General features: G+C 46.4%; 3 protein-coding genes across 3 annotated transcripts in view; all 3 read left to right on the forward strand.

The window, feature by feature from the left end:
* Positions 1 to 58: 58 nt before the first annotated feature.
* LOC146252924 (5-hydroxytryptamine receptor 3A-like) lies at positions 59 to 4,137 on the forward strand. Its single transcript, XM_084678509.1, has 9 exons — positions 59 to 101; positions 467 to 636; positions 880 to 924; positions 1,158 to 1,267; positions 2,332 to 2,504; positions 2,693 to 2,853; positions 3,058 to 3,268; positions 3,353 to 3,478; positions 3,797 to 4,137. Exons 1-9 carry the CDS (start codon positions 59 to 61, stop codon positions 4,084 to 4,086), a joined length of 1,329 nt encoding a protein of 442 aa, XP_084534635.1. The 3' UTR covers positions 4,087 to 4,137.
* A 1,034-nt stretch (positions 4,138 to 5,171) lies between these two features.
* Positions 5,172 to 9,770, forward strand: LOC146252925 (5-hydroxytryptamine receptor 3A-like). Its single transcript, XM_084676792.1, has 8 exons — positions 5,172 to 5,208; positions 5,462 to 5,625; positions 6,081 to 6,125; positions 6,420 to 6,529; positions 7,813 to 7,982; positions 8,230 to 8,384; positions 9,012 to 9,222; positions 9,400 to 9,770. Exons 1-8 carry the CDS (start codon positions 5,172 to 5,174, stop codon positions 9,768 to 9,770), a joined length of 1,263 nt encoding a protein of 420 aa, XP_084532918.1.
* Positions 9,771 to 10,918: 1,148 nt separating this feature from the next.
* The window catches only part of slc38a12 (solute carrier family 38 member 12), a 31,655-nt gene continuing 24,751 nt past the window's right edge, over positions 10,919 to 17,822 (forward strand). The window contains exons 1-6 of the mRNA XM_084678736.1: positions 10,919 to 11,325; positions 11,842 to 11,920; positions 12,523 to 12,644; positions 13,257 to 13,338; positions 13,457 to 13,544; positions 13,614 to 13,697. Of these exons, the coding sequence (XP_084534862.1) occupies positions 11,876 to 11,920; positions 12,523 to 12,644; positions 13,257 to 13,338; positions 13,457 to 13,544; positions 13,614 to 13,697 (421 nt within the window). The 5' untranslated portion in view covers positions 10,919 to 11,325; positions 11,842 to 11,875. The remainder of the gene's footprint in view (positions 11,326 to 11,841; positions 11,921 to 12,522; positions 12,645 to 13,256; positions 13,339 to 13,456; positions 13,545 to 13,613; positions 13,698 to 17,822) is intronic.

Consider the following 17,822-nt stretch of genomic DNA (forward strand, 5'->3'; position numbering starts at 1 on the left):
TGGCAGGTCTTGGAAGTGTGTCTGTGCTCAGAGAGCCAGATTGCCTCAGGACTTCACCATGTCTTCTCCCAGCGTCCTGACACTCCTCTCTCTCCTGATGGGTGAGTTACACAGTTACACAGAGGGGGCAGCTGACTTAGAAAGTGTAATACACTACATTTAACTACAATAGACAACAGTAGAACGTTATACAATACACCAGACTACAGTTTAATATATGACACTACAGTAGACTACAGTAAAATGCAAAAGACTGCAATTGATTCCTGATTTGTAGATGTATTTGTTGAGCAGATCACAAATCCAGGGTAATAAACAAGGGGGGGTATTTGAATCTGCAACCTTGTAATCTGTAATCAAATGGTCTACTGAACTATACCCATGCCCCCTTTAAGTTTTAAGCGTTCTCGAATGAGAATGTTCCAGAATGTATATGTTCTAGAATGGAACGCTCTTCTCTTCTCAGTGACGGAGGTCTCTAGTGTGAGTGAGACAAACTGCTCTTACTCACACCTGTTGGAACACCTGAATCTTCTGGACACCAACCAGGTTCTGGCTAACGTCCGTCCTGTTGTGAACTGGACGTCTCCCACTGAAGTGAATAAGGACTTGTATGTGTACAGCATTCTGAATGTGGTACGTGGTGTGTCCCTGTCACTTCCTGTTAGGATCTCTGCACTTCCTGGTCCTGTTGTGTGACTCAGCGGTCCTATAGGATTGAGGCCAGGATTTTTGTCATGTGTGCTGTGGTGTTAGTGGTTGTGTGTTAATTGAAGTGTTGTACTGGTTGAGGACGTCTTGGTGAAGCAGTGTAAGTAAACACATTCACACCTGTATTCACTCTCATCTAACGCCGCCTTGAATCTGTTTTGTGTGCAGGATGAGAAGTCTCAAACTCTAACTTGTCAGGCATGGAGCAACATGGTAATAATGTTTATCAACGCCAACAATAGCAATCAGTCAATACTTATCAATGAATACCTGTCAAATATCCAGCTTTATAAACCCCTTAAAACTAATGACTGACATACTGAGGTGATGCTTGTTCACGATATTCACAGAAGAGAGAGATAATGGGATAATGGGATTCTCAGTTTGAAACACAGCAGCCAACCGTTTTCATTTCCATTCAATAGCCGTTGTCTTTCTCCACACAGGGGTGGTTGAACGAGTTCTTATCCTGGAACGAGAGTGACTTCTGTGGGATAGACAAGTTGACTGTGCCCAGGAAGAAGCTCTGGACCCCAGACATCAACATGCAAGAAGAGTAGGTACTATTTCTAATGAATAATGTGACAACGATCACGTATTCTTTTGGAAAACATATGCGTGTGTGTGAGGGGTGGATAGATTTGAACCATTGATCTTATGATCAGTGGTGAAATGCTGTACTACTGAGCCACCACACTTTAAAGACAGTACAATTATCACACCAGATCACTTTCGTATGGTCAAAGGTTCAGGTTTCAGGTGTCACACTGAAAATATAGAAAATATAAATGTTGTTTGTGTGAGTGGATGAGTGTGTTGAATGACAGGTCACTAAACAGGAGAGTCTTCTGTGATTTTGTGAACAGGTTCTGTCAAGCATCACTCATGACACCACTGTGATTAGAGACTAAATGTACATCTGGAGGCATTAGAATGGTTTGAGGTTCATACTGGATGTCATAGCTGACCTTTACCCACAGTGATATCATTGTTAAGGTTGTTTGATTTGTCATAGGAGCCATGCCACCAGCTCATTGTCTGTGCCACAGAACATCATGCCATGTTTACTCAAAACCTCAGTTCAGGTTTAGTATCCCGGACAGTGATCTCAAGTTACAAAATATATATTTACTCTTTTCTGATGCCTGTTTTTTTAACCATCTTAAAAAAACGATTGGCTGAGAGATGAGATCTGCAACAATACCTACAATAGGTAACTCATAAATGGCCTTGTGTGTGGCTGCTAAATTAATAAAGGTAATAAATCAAATCTCTTTGTCAGTGAAGTGACACCATTCCCTGCAGCATCCTGTGATAGTACTCATTGCCTGGATTGAGATTGAAGATGTGATTGCTTGTTATTCAACAGTAAAATTATACATTTGTCTCCCCAACTCACCCCCACCCCTCTCACGCCCCTATCCCCCACTCCTCTCACCCCCCTAACCTCCACCCCTCTCACGCCCCTATCCCCCACCCCTCTCACCCCCCTAACCTCCACCCCACTCACCACCTCCACCCCCTCACTCTGCTCTCCCCAACCCATCTTACCCTCCAAACCCCCTCCCACCACCACCACCTCCCCCACTCATCCTCTCCCTCCCCCTCCCCCCCTCCCAGTATCTCCAGCACAGACAGCATCACAAAAGGCCCCTATGCCATCTTGTACTCAAATGGGATTGTGACTGTGAAGGATTCCTTAAGACTGACGACCACCTGCAACATGGATCTGTATAAGTTCCCCTTCGACACTCAGACTTGTCAAATAACCGTCACCTCCATCTCCCACTGCGGTACGCTTGGCTGGGAGATACACATGCTTCATGTGCTGTGTGTGTACCCACACACACACACTCTCTCTCACGCACACGCACACACGCACACATATACACACACAACAATCCCACGGACACATACCCAAACACACACACAAACACGCACACACATTTACACTCAATTCCCTTCAACACCACCTCTGCAGATGCAGCGATAGTGATCAAGCAGTGGTCCACATCCGAGTATCTGAACCAGTTTTCTCGTGAGGTATTGAACAACCAGGGAGAATGGAGTCTGGTGAACATCAACACCACTAAGGACAAGGTGATCTACCAGAATTGTTCCTGGGACATACTAAAATTCAAGGTACCTACAGAGCAGCTTGGACCTAGAGCTAGATGTATTTAAACAACAACAACAAAAAAGCCTAAAAAAGTAAAAGGTTTGTGGAGAAGTAGGTGATGTTAACGATGAACAATCCCAGTGTAGGGACCCTTCACACAATTGAGTTTAAATACCTCACTGCTCCTTCCTTCCTTACTTCCCTCCTTCCCTTCTTCCTTCCTCCAGATAACTATTAAAAGAAGCCCGATGTTGTACGTGCTGAATTTCCTGATTCCTCTATTGTCCTTCCTGGTTCTGGACCTGGCTTCCTTCTTCATCAACCAGGCCAGTGGGGAGAAGCTGAGCTTTAAGATCACCATCCTGCTCTCCATTTCTGTCCTGCTGCTCTTATTCAACGACATCCTGCCCTCCACCGCTAACAAGCTGCCTCTCATAGGTCAGAGGTCAAGCTTAAAAAAATCAAACCAAAATGGCCGACCCAGGAAAGAACTGACGTAATGCAAAGTTTTTGTTTGTCCAGCCTCCTACTGCGTGGTGGTGTTCACCTTGGTGGGCCTCAACCTGCTGGTGACCCTGCTGGTGGGCTTCCTGATGGACCTGGACAGGAAGGAAGGCGGGGGTCAAACCCGCGCCAGCGTCCAATCAAGTGAGCCCATGTGTGGTGTCATAAAAGATGTCTGCTACTTTCGTTGCACGAGCGCTCACAGTCTATCCTCCCCTACCCTCCTCTCCCCTCCCCTTTCCCCTCCCCTTTCCCCTCCCCTACCCTCCTCTCCCCTCCCCTTTCCCCTCCCCTCCCCTCTCCTCTTCCCTCCTCTCCTCTCCTCTTCTCGGTCCAGTAAACACAAGTGATGTCTGCGATTCGTGTTCATTTACGTGTAGAAACAATACATGGGTATGGACATGTCACTTGGTCCTGGGTTGGCAAGACTTCCTCTTCAACAGAATGTTTTGATGTTCCCAGGTCCTCCAGAGAACGAGGCTGAGAAGGGGGTGCCGGCAGAGGCCAGCCCAGAGCAGAGGGCTCCAGGCGAGGGAATGCAGGGGCTGAGTGACCCCCGACTGCTCCAGCTGGCTCTGGAGGAGGTGTGGAGGATCAGACTGGAGGTGACCTCTGCTGCGGGGGCTGGAGACCACGGGAAGCCGGGGTACTGGGAGAGAGTGGCCAGCCGCATAGATACCGCCTACTTCTGCATTTACATCCTTTTCATTATTGTGTTCCACGGTTTTCTCTTTATCATGTGGATGCAATAACTACATTATGGGCTTGAAATGAAATCTACACATATATGTATTCTTATATGCACACGCATATAATTGTAAGTGTGTCCAAAAAAATAATCTTTGTGTGTGAATTTGTGATGATCGTTTACAAGACATTAAAAAACATTTGAATTAAAACAGGGTGGAAAAAAAACACGGTCTTACTTTTTAGTATCTGAAATTATACTATCTATTGCTGTAGTCATATTATTGTATATTTGTATTCACATTCCTATATTGATCAACATACTATTACAGACTTGGAATTTGGTATTTAAACCATAACTCCAGAATGTAGGCAAGGAAAGAGAATGTCAGGAGCAAACATGACCTGACACACAAAGGACTGCATTTTTGTATTTATCAGTTCTCTTTTTTTCTACCAACCAGCAGTTGCTTCTTATGTCTGTGTGTTACTCTGTGTCCACTATAAAGAGGGGCTCTCAGATGCACATGATCATGCAACAGACCATTTCTGCTTCTGTCAGGAAGAGAACACCAAACAATAATGTTTGGTGTTCTCTTCCTCTCCTCTCAGCTGACTGACAAACCACTGCTGCTCCTCCTCCTGCCATCAGGCCAACATCCCAAGACCTCTGTTCCTCAGCTGGGAACATGCTCTACAAGACCTAATGAGACATGATTGAGACCTAAGCCTGGTGTTGTGTTGTCATTCATTCATTCATTGTCAGAGGTCTGGTTTTGTCTCCCAAAGCTGCAGATAGTTAATACTTATTAAAATCCATCACTCAACTGAACTTAGTCACTCCGTTTACGAAGAGACGGACAAAACACTTTGTTCATCACAAACCTCCCCAGGCCTCGGCCTCGAGAGACAACAAACGGGTGTTTACCCAGCATCATCCACAGAGACACAGAGGAACAATTGAACCTGCAACCCGATCTGCCGTCACCAGTGAGCGATACTGATCAATATCTCTGGCGAGCGCCGGGAGTGAAGCAGACTGGCTTCTGATTGGTCGTCTTCGGTGTGACGCTGACGCTACATCCAGGGATACACGGCCACATCTGAGGTCTTCCTCAGTCGGGAGCGGGACCTCCGACGAGGAACCATGATGGCTGGAGGGCTGCTGCTCTGGCTGGCTCTGATGGGTGAGCTGTGTGTGTGTGTGTGTGTGTGTGTGTGTGTGTGTGTGTGTGTGTGTGTGTGTGTGTGTGTGTGTGTGTGTGTGTGTGTGTGTGTGTGTGTGTGTGTGTGTGTGTGTGGGGGGGGGGGCGGATCGGGGTCACTACCTCCTCCTCTGCCCACCTTGGTTGTTCATCCTTCTACTGCTCTACTGTCTGTCTTTATCATCTGTCTGTCTGTGACTGTCTGTCTGTATGTCTGACTGACTGTGCCTGTCAGTATGTGATGTTTCCAGTGATAACAGCTGCAGCTATGTCGCTCTCCTGGAAAAGCTGAATCTGACGGAGAAGAATGATTTAATGGCTCACATCAGGCCCGTGCGGAACTTGACCACACGCACCCACGTGGAGGTGGACTTGTTCCTCTCAGGAATCCTGGAAGTGGTGAGAACCTTCAGTTGTACATCACAGGTTCTCCAGGACGTGGTGAGAACCTTCAGCTGTATATCACAGGTTGTCCAAATGTCCTGAAACCACAGGGTGCTGTCAATCAGAAGAATCGATTAGGATTTAGCATGATTTTTTGGGACGCATACAAACTCAATATTGGCGGTGCTCTTTGCCTGGGAAACCCAACCTGAGACTTCGTCTTGGCATTAGTGGCATAGAGCTTAGATATTCATTATTCCCCTGATAGATTAGAAATGTTAGAACATGAGAGTTCCTTGTCTTACGTAAATACTGTCGACCACCCTGTGAACGTTGATGGCTGTAACGTGACAGTGGCACATGGCAGTTCTAAAACTGTAAAAAAAAACTGGTTCTGATCATGTCTAAAAATCCCTGCTTCTAATGTCTTCACTCGCTTCTGTTGTGCACCTTTACATTTCCTCCGACAGAATGCAAAGAGCCAAACCTTCACCTGCTCCATCGAGACCCTCATAGTGAGTATAAAGTCCTCATTCAGTCTCTGATCACTGCTGCTGCAGGCACTTGAGTTATTGAGAAATATGTGTATTGACAAAAATATGTGAATGAGAAAATTCTAAAAATAAATTTGACAGGAATGGAAGGGTGAATGATAATGTGGATTGAGGGATGAATAGATGATAGATAAATGTTTGAGTGAATTATGGATGGATGCACGGTGACTGGCTGGATGGATAAATGAGTGAATGTATTGATGGATAGACAGGTGAGTGATGGATGGATTGATTGAGTTTTCCTATTTTTAACAGAGTTGGAACAATGAGTTCATCTCTTGGGATCCGAAGGAGTTCTGTGGCAAGCGCTCCATCCAAGTCCCTAGAGAAAAGCTCTGGAAACCGGACATAGTCATCCACGAGGAGTAAGAACCATCTATATCTCTTCCTAAACCTATCTTCATTGCCCTTTGCATAATACTGTAATCATTATGCATTCATTTAGCAAATACTTTTGGCACACAATCATGCTAAATACTAGTCGCTTCTATGGCATTGTACAGAACACAGGGATTTGAACCTGCGACCTTTGGCCATGCAGTATATGACTATGAGCTGTACTATACACACGTCTTTCGTCTTTCAATAACTTTTTTTTTTTCTTTATCCTACCATCCTCTCTCATTCCTTCTCTCTCATCTCCCTGTTGTCTTTCCTCCCTTGGTCTGCCCATCCTGTCATCCTCTCTCATTCCTTCTCTCTCTTTCCTCCCTTGGTCTGCTCATCCTGTCATCCTCTCTCATTCCTTCTCTCTCTTTCCTCCCTTGGTCTGCCCATCCTGTCATCCTCTCTCATTCCTTCTCTCTCTTTCCTCCCTTGGTCTGCCCATCCCGTCATCCTCTCTCATTCCTTCTCTCTCTTTCCTCCCTTGGTCTGCCCATCTTGTCATCCTCTCTCATTCCTTCTCTCTCTTTCCTCCCTTGGTCTGCCCATCCTGTCATCCTCTCTCATTCCTTCTCTCTCTTTCCTCCCTTGGTCTGCCCATCCTGTCATCCTCTCTCATTCCTTCTCTCTCTTTCCTCCCTTGGTCTGCCCATCCTGTCATCCTCTCTCATTCCTTCTCTCTCTTTCCTCCCTCGGTCTGCCCATCCTGTCATCCTCTCTCATTCCTTCTCTCTCATCTCCCTGTTCGCTCATCTGGGTCCTACTATCGTCTCGTTCTTTTTATCACTCGATTGTTTTCAACAATGAACAAACAAACATGTCGACAAACTGTGATCTGTGCATACAATGCTTAGTGTATGGTTAGAGGAAACCAGGTGCTTTTACATGATGGAAAGGCCTTAAGTCTTTTTGTGATTTTCTTTCTTAAATCATCAAGTCATGTGTCTCGTGGATGTTATTCTGAGAGGTTAGAATAATGATCGACAAAGGACTTTTTGGTTTTTGCAATATGAGATATGTGTGGGAGAAATCAAGGATTTCCAAAGAATACACAATATATTCAATAAAATGCAACTTATCTAGCCGACCAACATACTATTAGAGCTACGCATTTCTGATCCTTGATCTTTTGCTGTACTTTTGATATGCCCTATTTGTACGTAACTTTGAATAAAAAAGCCTGACTGGTGAAAGGAAAAAAAGTAAGATGTGAAAGTAAAGACGTTCCAGATGTGGATTTCTGTGTGCATGCACTCCTGCGCAGCATTTCTGACACCGGCAGCACCACACCCAGCCAACACGCACAGCTGTCCCCCGGCCGGGTCCATGTGGTGGACCGGAAGAAGCTAACCACCAGCTGTGGCATGGACATGTACAAGTTCCCCCTGGACCACCAGATCTGCACTGTCACCTTCTTCTCACTCTTGAGTCCGGGTAGGGGGAAATGGACTACAGTGATGGGCAACCTGATAGAGTGTCCCTATCTGTCATTTGTCTGGGGCTTGTAGTTTTATTTTGTATATTTTGCCCTGGCCGCAATATGACAACAGTGGTAACTTGGTGCTTTAGTGAACTAAACCTTTGAAGGTTTTTAAAATGTACATTATTTTGAAGGAAGTAAGTAAGCTGGTAAAAACTAGCATTACCCATCTGGTATCTGATATTCAATCTCTGTCCGTAGATGACATCACCTTAGGATCCTTGACCACAGAAGATTCCAAAACCAACTTCACCAGGAATAACTTAAATCAAGGGGAATGGGACTTCCTGTTCATAGAAACCACTAAGAAGAACTATACAATGCATAATGCGTCTTGGAGTCAGCTAGAATACAAGGTAGACAGTCTACTTTGATACTGACAGATAATAATGCATTCTTTAGTCATGTTACAGTACCTCTACTTTCCCCACATAATCAAGTTGAAGTAGTAAACTCAATCTGTATGAATACTGCCCGTTTGTCCCATCACATCTGATGCCACTGGTCAGTCGGTGAGTCAGTTAACTGCATGATTCGAACCAGGGTCTGAACTCCAGAGAGGACAAGTGATATTGACAACAGACACCTGTAATATAGAGTACTCACATTCATGTGGACCCAAACAGCTCTCTGACAGTTTGAATCCAAGTTATATCTATATCTATCCCTATCTATTATGCATTCATTTAGCAGACTATATTATCCAAAGTGATAAACCTGCAATCTCTAGATCTGTGGTCAAATACTCGACCACTGAGCTGTACCCGTCCCCTGCCCTCCATCCATTACATTGACATCTAACAGACGCTCTTATCCAGAGCGACTTACAGTAAGTACAGGGAGACAAGTAGGGTTAAGTGCCTTTGCCCAAGGGCACAACTTCATTTTGCACAGCCGGGACTCGAACCGGCAACCATCTGTTTAGTACCGATTCCCTAACCACTCAGCCATCTGACACCCATTCCTCCCTCTATGTGTGTCAGATCCACATTCAAAGGAGACCTGTGCTGTACATCCTCAACCTGGCCTTGCCCATCTTCTTGTTCCTGGTTCTGGACCTGGCCTCCTTCTTCATCAACCAGACCCGGGGGGAGAAGCTGAGCTTCAAGATCACCATCCTGCTCTCCATCTCTGTCCTGCTGCTCATCCTCAACGACATCCTGCCCTCCACAGGCGACAAGCTGCCACTCATAGGTCAGAGGTCAAGCCTAAAATGGTCACCCTGTCATAGGCAATGAAACACAAACCTTAAACAGGGCCCAGAAAGTACAGCGGACTTCATGTGATAAATTAAATATGAATCTGAATTTTAAAATTTAATCTGAGCTTGTTCTGTGGTTTGGTGACTGTTATCTGTGCCTGTGCCCCCAGCTCTTCACTGCAGCTCAATATTCTTCATGGTGGGTTTTAGCCTGCTGGAGTCCATTCTGGTGGGCTTCTTAGGAGACCTGGACAGCAAGGGGAGCCAGGACTCCAGCGGGGTGAATGAGGACCCCCAGATACTGAGCTCAGCTACTGGGGGAACAGCACAGGAGAGGAACCCCCATCTGGAGGAGGTGGAAGAGGTGCCGCTGGAGGAGAGATCTGATGACCGGAGGAAGGTAACCGAAGGGGCAGGAGACCACAGGGAACCTGGGTACTGGGGGAGGGTGGCCAGAGGCATCGACAAGGCCTACTTCTGCTCTTACTTCTTCAGCACAGTGGTCTTCTTCATATATGTAAATGTTCAGTGGTTTCTCTAAACATGTTGGTTTACAGTCCTTTTGTGCTTTTCAGTCTTTCTTGTGGAGTTGTCATAAGTTGTGTGTCATATCTTGCAGATGTTTTTCTACGAGGTTAGAATGACGCTGGGTCTGGGTTGGCACAACCGACTCGGGAAGGATGGGAATTGTACTGTACTTAAGTAGATTTTTTCTATTATGAGTACTTTACTTCAATATTTATTTTCTGACAACTTTTTACTTTCACTCCTTATATTTTTTACACAAATATCTGTTCTTCCTACTTCACGCACAACAAATGTAAGTTAGTTTACAAAGCTACCACGGAGCAAGGCAGAAGGCAGCAGGAAAAAACAGTAAAAAAAAATCGGATTCTCATCAAGCTACTACAATCTGCTCCGAGAAACTATTACCTTTGTAGCACAGTTACGCATGGAGTAGTATGTGCTGTAATATTGTAGACCGTATTGTGCAATAATATTTTATACTGCAAATAAAACTGACAAACTTAATTTTGACGTTTTCTTGTTTTCATTTACTGCAAGTTGGTTCCACGATGATTTTCGGGAACACATTTACTAACCAGGCCACTTTCACCCGAATAACCCCGGCCACTTTCACCTAAAAAACCCAGGCCACTTTCACCCAAACCAGGCCAAACTTAATTGCTTACTATAACACTTTCGACCATCATTGTTCAACTACATGCGCTTCTGGTTCCACCCATTGGCACTTATTTGCGTTTCACAATGTTTGCTTCATGTTTTGGTTACCCGCAATGTTTTTGGGGCTATCTCGTTTATGATCATTGACCTATGGACTTTTTGTAAAGCTATCTCTTGTAAGTCGATTTGATAAAAGCGTCTGCTAAATGACTAAATCTAAATGTAATTATTCGACTCATTGTTAAGCGATCAATTTAATTTCAAGTTATAATAATCGTTACTGTGGGATCAGTAAGTTCCAAAGAAGAGGAAATGAATCGCGTGATAAAGAGAGAGGAGTAGTGTGCTCAGTTTGACAGCTTGCAATTTCGATTCAAATGTCATATGACTTGCTCTCTCTGATAACGCCTCTTTCGGTCACATGACTGGCTATACCCATTAGGCCTGTTCGAATGCAAAACACAATAAAATATTGCGTCACGTGACCGACTCAGTTCTAGATTTGTATAAGGTGTAGGTAAGCCAAGGACAAATATTTTATATTAACGGACTTTGTAAACGTGAAGCGGAGAATGTACCTATTTGAACCACCATATCAGAAAGATAAATGATTGAGCACAACGAAGAAGACGGCAGTTATAGTTTGGGTTCATTGTTTATCGGGAATGTCCTGTGGTACAAAACTGAGTGCAACAAACATTAGCTAGTGCTAGCCGCTTTAGCACATTCGAAGTAGCCAAGGAGCCACTTCACAAGTCAGAAGCAACTTATTTTCTCTTTTGCCTATTTCCCCACAAAAACCTCTGGTACCAGTCAATCAAGACTGGACATATGCCATTTTGGATAGCCGTTACTTCGAATCAGCTAGCTGGCTGGCTGAGTGGTTATAGCCAGTTGTATTTCGGAGGAAGGTGAGTTGTTATGTTGAAAGTGTTTACTTTTCGCTCTGCAGGTGTTTTTTAACCAGCTGCTAGCTTAGACGGATAGCTAGCTACTTGATAATATTGAAGACAGATTACAGTAGCTGTATACTAGTCATGCACAACAACGGTAACAGTCAGTGGCTGTTTGCGAGCTTATCAATGCAATCATGAGCTAAAATGCCCTGTAGCTAGTTACTAGTATAGCTACCAAGCTAGCTCAAGTACTTGACTAGAATAGTCTACAGAGAGTAGAGTCTATACTATCTGTCAAAAATTTAATTATATGTGAAGCCTGGTCAAGTATCCAGGTATTTTGCTCTCTTTTCGACAGATACTGCTTTTTAAAATTTGGTCAGTTGGTACAATTACCAAGTGTAATATTTGTAGCAGCTTGATAGGTGCCTGACTGCTGTTTTGTAGGTGACCATTTGCACACAGATATTGAAGTTATCTACAGTAGGCTAAAGTTGTAGTTGATGGATATTCGCGTGTTCTACTTTTCAGATTGTGACCGGCGAGAGTGCATCCACCCCCCGCCATGGCTGGTGGTATCACCGAGAGCGGTGAGCCATACTCCCCGTTTGTAAGTATCAGCTGGGACGTTATCGGAAGTTTCTGTCAAGAACGTCACTAACACCACCCTTTGCTGCCGCTAATTATTGGTGGGGACGATTCAATGTTCCCTTGACATTGATAGGTTAATGTCCCCACTGTCTATCCCTAAACATGCCTGAATGATGTGGTTATTTTAGTTAGTCATCACAGAACAGCAGGACACAGAAAAAGTGCGGACACGGTCACACATGTATTGCAAAGGTCAGAAACACTGTGTGGCCTAGCTGCGGTTGTACAGAGAGCCCATGTTATTTGTGTCTACTTTGTCCACTCTTACTTCATCAGCTGCAGTGCAGATTGGTCCAGGAGATCCACAAAGCTTTAGCTCCACTCTCTGCCGAGGCATGTCAGACTAAACCAGGTTCTATGAAGTCTCTTTTGTGGCTCAGGGACAGTGATGGCTCCCTGGTGACTGACAGTGATGAATATGAAGAGGAGAATGTCCCCAGTCGAGCCACCATGACTGGACCGGTTCTGTCTTCCTGGTTCTTGAGCCCGTCCTAAACTCTTACCCTTTGTGTCTCTGGTGTGTGTGTGTGTGTGTGTGTCTCTGTTGTGTGGTTCTTCCAGGTGGGGCTAGTGTACATGTTCAACCTGATCGTGGGCACTGGGGCGTTGACCATGCCCAGGGCCTTTGCCACGGCTGGCTGGGTGGTCAGTCTGGCACTCATCTCCTTCCTGGCCTTCATGAGGTCAGTTTACCCATCCTGGCACTAACTCTAAAGTGAAGGGGATTGCTCAGTGAGGATGTGTATAGCTCAGTGAGGATGGGTATAGCTCAGTGAGGATGTGTATAGCTCAGTGAGGATGGGTATAGCTCAGTGAGGATGGGTATAGCTCAGTGAGGATGGGTATATCTCAGTGAGGATGGGTATGGCTCAGTGAGGATGGGTATAGCTCAGTGAGGATGGGTATAGCTCAGTGAGGATGGGTATAGCTCAGTGAGGATGGGTATGGCTCAGTGAGGATGGGTATGGCTCAGTGAGGATGGGTATAGCTCAGTGAGGATGGGTATAGCTCAGTGAGGATGGGTATAGCTCAGTGGGGATGGCTATAGCTCAGTGAGGATGGGTATAGCTCAGTGAGAATCAGTGAAGCTGAGGGCTAGCACATTGGACTGCAGATCAAGAGGTCCCATGCTGGTTCAAATTAAGTTCAGTATCTCTTCATTTCTGTCTTCATCTCTTTCCTTCTCTCTATACCACTCCCTCCCTCTCTCTCTCTCTCCTTCTCCCCCTTTCACCATCCCTCCTTCTACTCGCTCTACTCTCCTCCTCCTCCTCCCTTTCTCGTTCCCTCCTCAGCTACATGACCACCACCTTCGTGATCGAGGCGATGGCTTCAGCCAATGCTCAGCTGCGCTGGAAGAGGAGAGAGCAGGAGGAGGTGAGTTGGCGGCCATCTTGTCCCAACAAGCACAGATATTTAACGTAGTCGAAGTTACTGCTCTTTCGTGTTGTGATGCTATCAATTCTCTCCTCTGTTTGGAATCCTCCATCTTCAGGTGGAAGACAGCGACTCCACCTCTGATTACTCTGACGATGATGTCATCATCAGGGGACGGCCGGAGTCGAGGCCGATTCTGTCCATCCGTGAGTGACCTCCCCCCCACACACACACACACACACATATATTCACTCTGACCCTGTGCCTGTCCCCAGAGAGGCCTGGGGGCCCAGTGGATCAGTTTGACATCGTGGAGCGTGTGGAGATGGGTCAGATGGCCTCTATGTTCTTCAACAAAGGTAGGAACCTCACGATGACGAGTGCACTTGTTTTAGATGGCTAGTCTCAGTGGGTGATTGAGGGATGGGGATGGGAGGATAGAGGGATTGTGTGTTGAAGGTTATGCAGGACCACTGCCTCCCATTCATGTCCCATTGTCACACACACTTGGAGAGAGAGGCTGTTTCTTCTAATGGGTTGTAATTGTGGAAGGATAAATTGCCTCTGGTTGTAATGACCTATTTGAGACCCCATCAAGGCCAAATTGTAATCTTCACAGCCCGTGTGTGTGTGTACGTATGTCATATTTGTGTGTGTCTGTACTTACTGTATATGTAATCTGTTTTTGCGTGTGTGTGCACCAACAGGATTGTTGTGTGAGTGATTGGTTGGCTAATGAAAGCTTGGCTAGCGTAGCCGTGACAGAATCACGTTCACCTTGAACCAGAAACAAAAGCACCCTGCTTCTGTTACACATGCACGCACGCACGCACACACACACCACACACACGCACACACACACCACACACACGCACACACACGCACACACACACCACACACACGCACACACACACCACACACACGCACACACACACTCCTCTCCTGTGTGGTGACTCAACAGTCTAGCAGCAGGTCCTGTCAGTGTGTCCTGTCGCTCAGACAGAGAGGAGGATGGGTGCTGTCGCTCAGAGAGAGGAGGATGGGTGCTGTGTCTCAGAGAGAGAGGAGGATGGGTGCTGTGTCTCAGAGAGAGAGAGGAGGATGGGTGCTGTGTCTCAGAGACAGGAAGATGGGTGCTGTGTCTCAGAGAGAGAGAGGAGGATGGGTGCTGTGTCTCAGAGAGAGAGAGGAGGATGGGTGCTGTGTCTCAGAGAGAGAGAGGAGGATGGGTGAAGTGTCTCAGAGAGAGAGAGGAGGATGGGTGCTGTGTCTCAGAGAGAGAGAGGAGGATGGGTGCTGTGTCTCAGAGAGAGAGAGGAGGATGGGTGCTGTGTCTCAGAGAGAGAGAGGAGGATGGGTGCTGTGTCTCAGAGAGAGGAGGATGGGTGCTGTGTCTCAGAGAGAGAGAGGAGGATGGGTGCTGTGTCTCAGAGAGAGGAGGATGGGTGCTGTGTTTCAGAGAGAGAGGAGGATGGGTGCTGTGTTTCATACAGAGGAGGATGGGTGCTGTGTCTCAGAGAGAGAGAGGAGGATGGGTGCTGTGTCTCAGAGAGAGAGAGAGAGAGAGAGAGAGAGAGAGAGCAGGATGGGTGCTATCCCATCTCTAGACAGCAGGTGGAGCTGTTGACCCACAAACCAACATGTCACTGCACACAAACGAGATACTGAGATACTGAACTTAATTTGAACCAGCATGGGACCTCTTGATCTGCAGTCCAATGTGCTAGCCCTCAGCTTCACTGATTCTCACTGAGCTATACCCATCCTCACTGAGCTATAGCCATCCTCACTGAGCCATACCCATCCTCACTGAGCCATACCCATCCTCACTGAGCTATACCCATCCTCACTGAGCTATACCCATCCTCACTGAGCCATACCCATCCTCACTGAGCTATACCCATCCTCACTGAGCCATACCCATCCTCACTGAGCTATACCCATCCTCACTGAGCTATACCCATCCTCACTGAGCTATACCCATCCTCACTGAGCCATACCCATCCTCACTGAGCTATACCCATCCTCACTGAGCTATACCCATCCTCACTGAGCCATACCCATCCTCACTGAGCTATACCCATCTTCACTGAGCTATACCCATCCTCACTGAGCTATACCCATCCGCACACACACACACGCACGCACGCACGCACACACACACAGGTCCACACAAATACCCACACACCACTTACGTAAACAAATACACATTAAGATATGCACACAACAAATATAGATACATTCACACGTCTCTCCGTGTGAGGTAGACCTTGGTGGTATCTCTCCATGGTGTATCTGTCCTCTACGGCAGGTGAGACAAGGAGGCATCGATCGATCTCTCTCCTCTCCTCTCTCTCTCTGCTCTCTCTCTGCTCTCTCTCTCTCTGCTCTCTCTCTCTGCTCTCTCTCTCTCTGCTCTCTCTCTCTGCTCTCTCTCTCTCCTCTTGCTCTCTCTCCTCTCTTTCTCTTGCTCTCTCTCTCTCTCTCTCTCTCTCTCTCTCTCTCTCTCTCTCTCTCTCTCTCTTGCTCTCGCTGTCTTTCTCTCTCACCTCTCTCTCTGTGCAGGTGGAGAGCTTCCCAGTGACTCTAATCAGATCTGAATTAGATGGGCACTGGGCCCAGCATGCAGGAGAAAACTGTCTGTAAGTGTGGTTGTGTGTGTTAGTGGTCGTGCGTGTGATTGTGTGTGTGTGTGGTTCAGGTGTGACCCTGAACAGAGCAGTGTGTTAGTGTGTACTGTAGAAACAGGACAGCAGTGTGTGTTAGTGTGTACTGTAGAAACAGGACAGCAGTGTGTGTTAGTGTGTACTGTAGAAACAGGACAGCAGTGTGTGATAGTGTGTACTATAGAAACAGGACAGCAGTGTGTGTTAGTGTGTACTGTAGAAACAGGACAGCAGTGTGTGTTAGTGTGTACTGTAGAAACAGGACAGCAGTGTGTGTACTGTAGAAACAGGACAGCAGTGTGTGTTAGTGTGTACTGTAGAAACAGGACAGCAGTGTGTGTTAGTGTGTACTGTAGAAACAGGACAGCAGTGTGTGTTAGTGTGTACTGTAGAAACAGGACAGCAGTGTGTGTACTGTAGAAACAGGACAGCAGTGTGTGTTAGTGTGTACTGTAGAAACAGGACAGCAGTGTGTGTTAGTGTGTACTGTAGAAACAGGACAGCAGTGTGTGTTAGTGTGTACTGTAGAAACAGGACAGCAGTGTGTGTTAGTGTGTACTATAGAAACAGGACAGCAGTGTGTGTTAGTGTGTACTGTAGAAACAGGACAGCAGTGTGTGTACTGTAGAAACAGGACAGCAGTGTGTGTTAGTGTGTACTGTAGAAACAGGACAGCAGTGTGTGTTAGTGTGTACTATAGAAACAGGACAGCAGTGTGTGTTAGTGTGTACTGTAGAAACAGGACAGCAGTGTGTGTTAGTGTGTACTGTAGAAACAGGACAGCAGTGTGTGTACTGTAGAAACAGGACAGCAGTGTGTGTTAGTGTGTACTGTAGAAACAGGACAGCAGTGTGTGTTAGTGTGTACTGTAGAAACAGGACAGCAGTGTGTGTTAGTGTGTACTGTAGAAACAGGACAGCAGTGTGTTAGTGTGGCTATGTGGGGTCAGTGGACAGCCAGGTTCCTCAGTTAGTGAGGTAGCTAGAGGCTGTAGCCTTCATTCCTGCTCTGGTCGTTGATCCTTGAAAACCTGTTAACATCCCACCTCCAACAAGTGGATCTGTCTCGCTACTGCATTGTGCCTGTGTGTTTCCTCTTAAGCAATTAAAAATGCGTCATTCCTCCTCTGAGTTCAGCCGAAAGACAGCATAAAAGGGCACTTGAATAGCTTACACTAAAACACACACACACACACCCCTCCTTATCACCTCTCCTACTCCCCCCTCCTTATCACCTCTCCTCCTCACCTCTCCTTACCTCTCCTTATCACCTCTCCTCCTTACCTCTCCTTATCATCTCTCCTTATCACCTCTCCTCCTCACCTCTCCCCCTCCTCCTCACCTCTCTTCCTTACCTCTCCTTATCAACTCTCCTTATCACCTCTCCTCCTTACCTCTCCTCCTTACCTCTCCTTATCACCTCTCCTTATCACATCTCCTCCTTACGTCTCCCCCCTCCTCCTCACCTCTCCTCCTCCTCTCCAGATCAGGAAATCAGTTGAGCCTGTAAAACTATAACCCTCTCTGTGTTTTATGTGTTTTTAATAGACTCATCTCTCTCATCTCCCTGGCAGTAATGAATGACCTGGCAGATGCACCTGTGTCTGTGTGTGTGTGTCTGTGTGTTTGTGTGTGTGTCGTGCTAGCAGTAGTTCTCTGATGGTAGAAATCTGTTAGCTTCTACCAGTCTTCAGTTACTGCTCAGACACCAGGAGACCGCTGGGTGTGTGACTGGAGAGGTGTGTGTCTGTCTGTGGAGAGGTGTGTGCTGGGCAACTGGAATGTGTGTGTGTGTGTATGGGGTGGTGCATTTGTGTGT

The sequence above is a fragment of the Hypomesus nipponensis genome, chromosome 17 (genome assembly GCF_054491055.1).
Source record: "Hypomesus nipponensis isolate SF chromosome 17, ASM5449105v1, whole genome shotgun sequence".
Lineage (NCBI taxonomy): Eukaryota > Metazoa > Chordata > Actinopteri > Osmeriformes > Osmeridae > Hypomesus > Hypomesus nipponensis.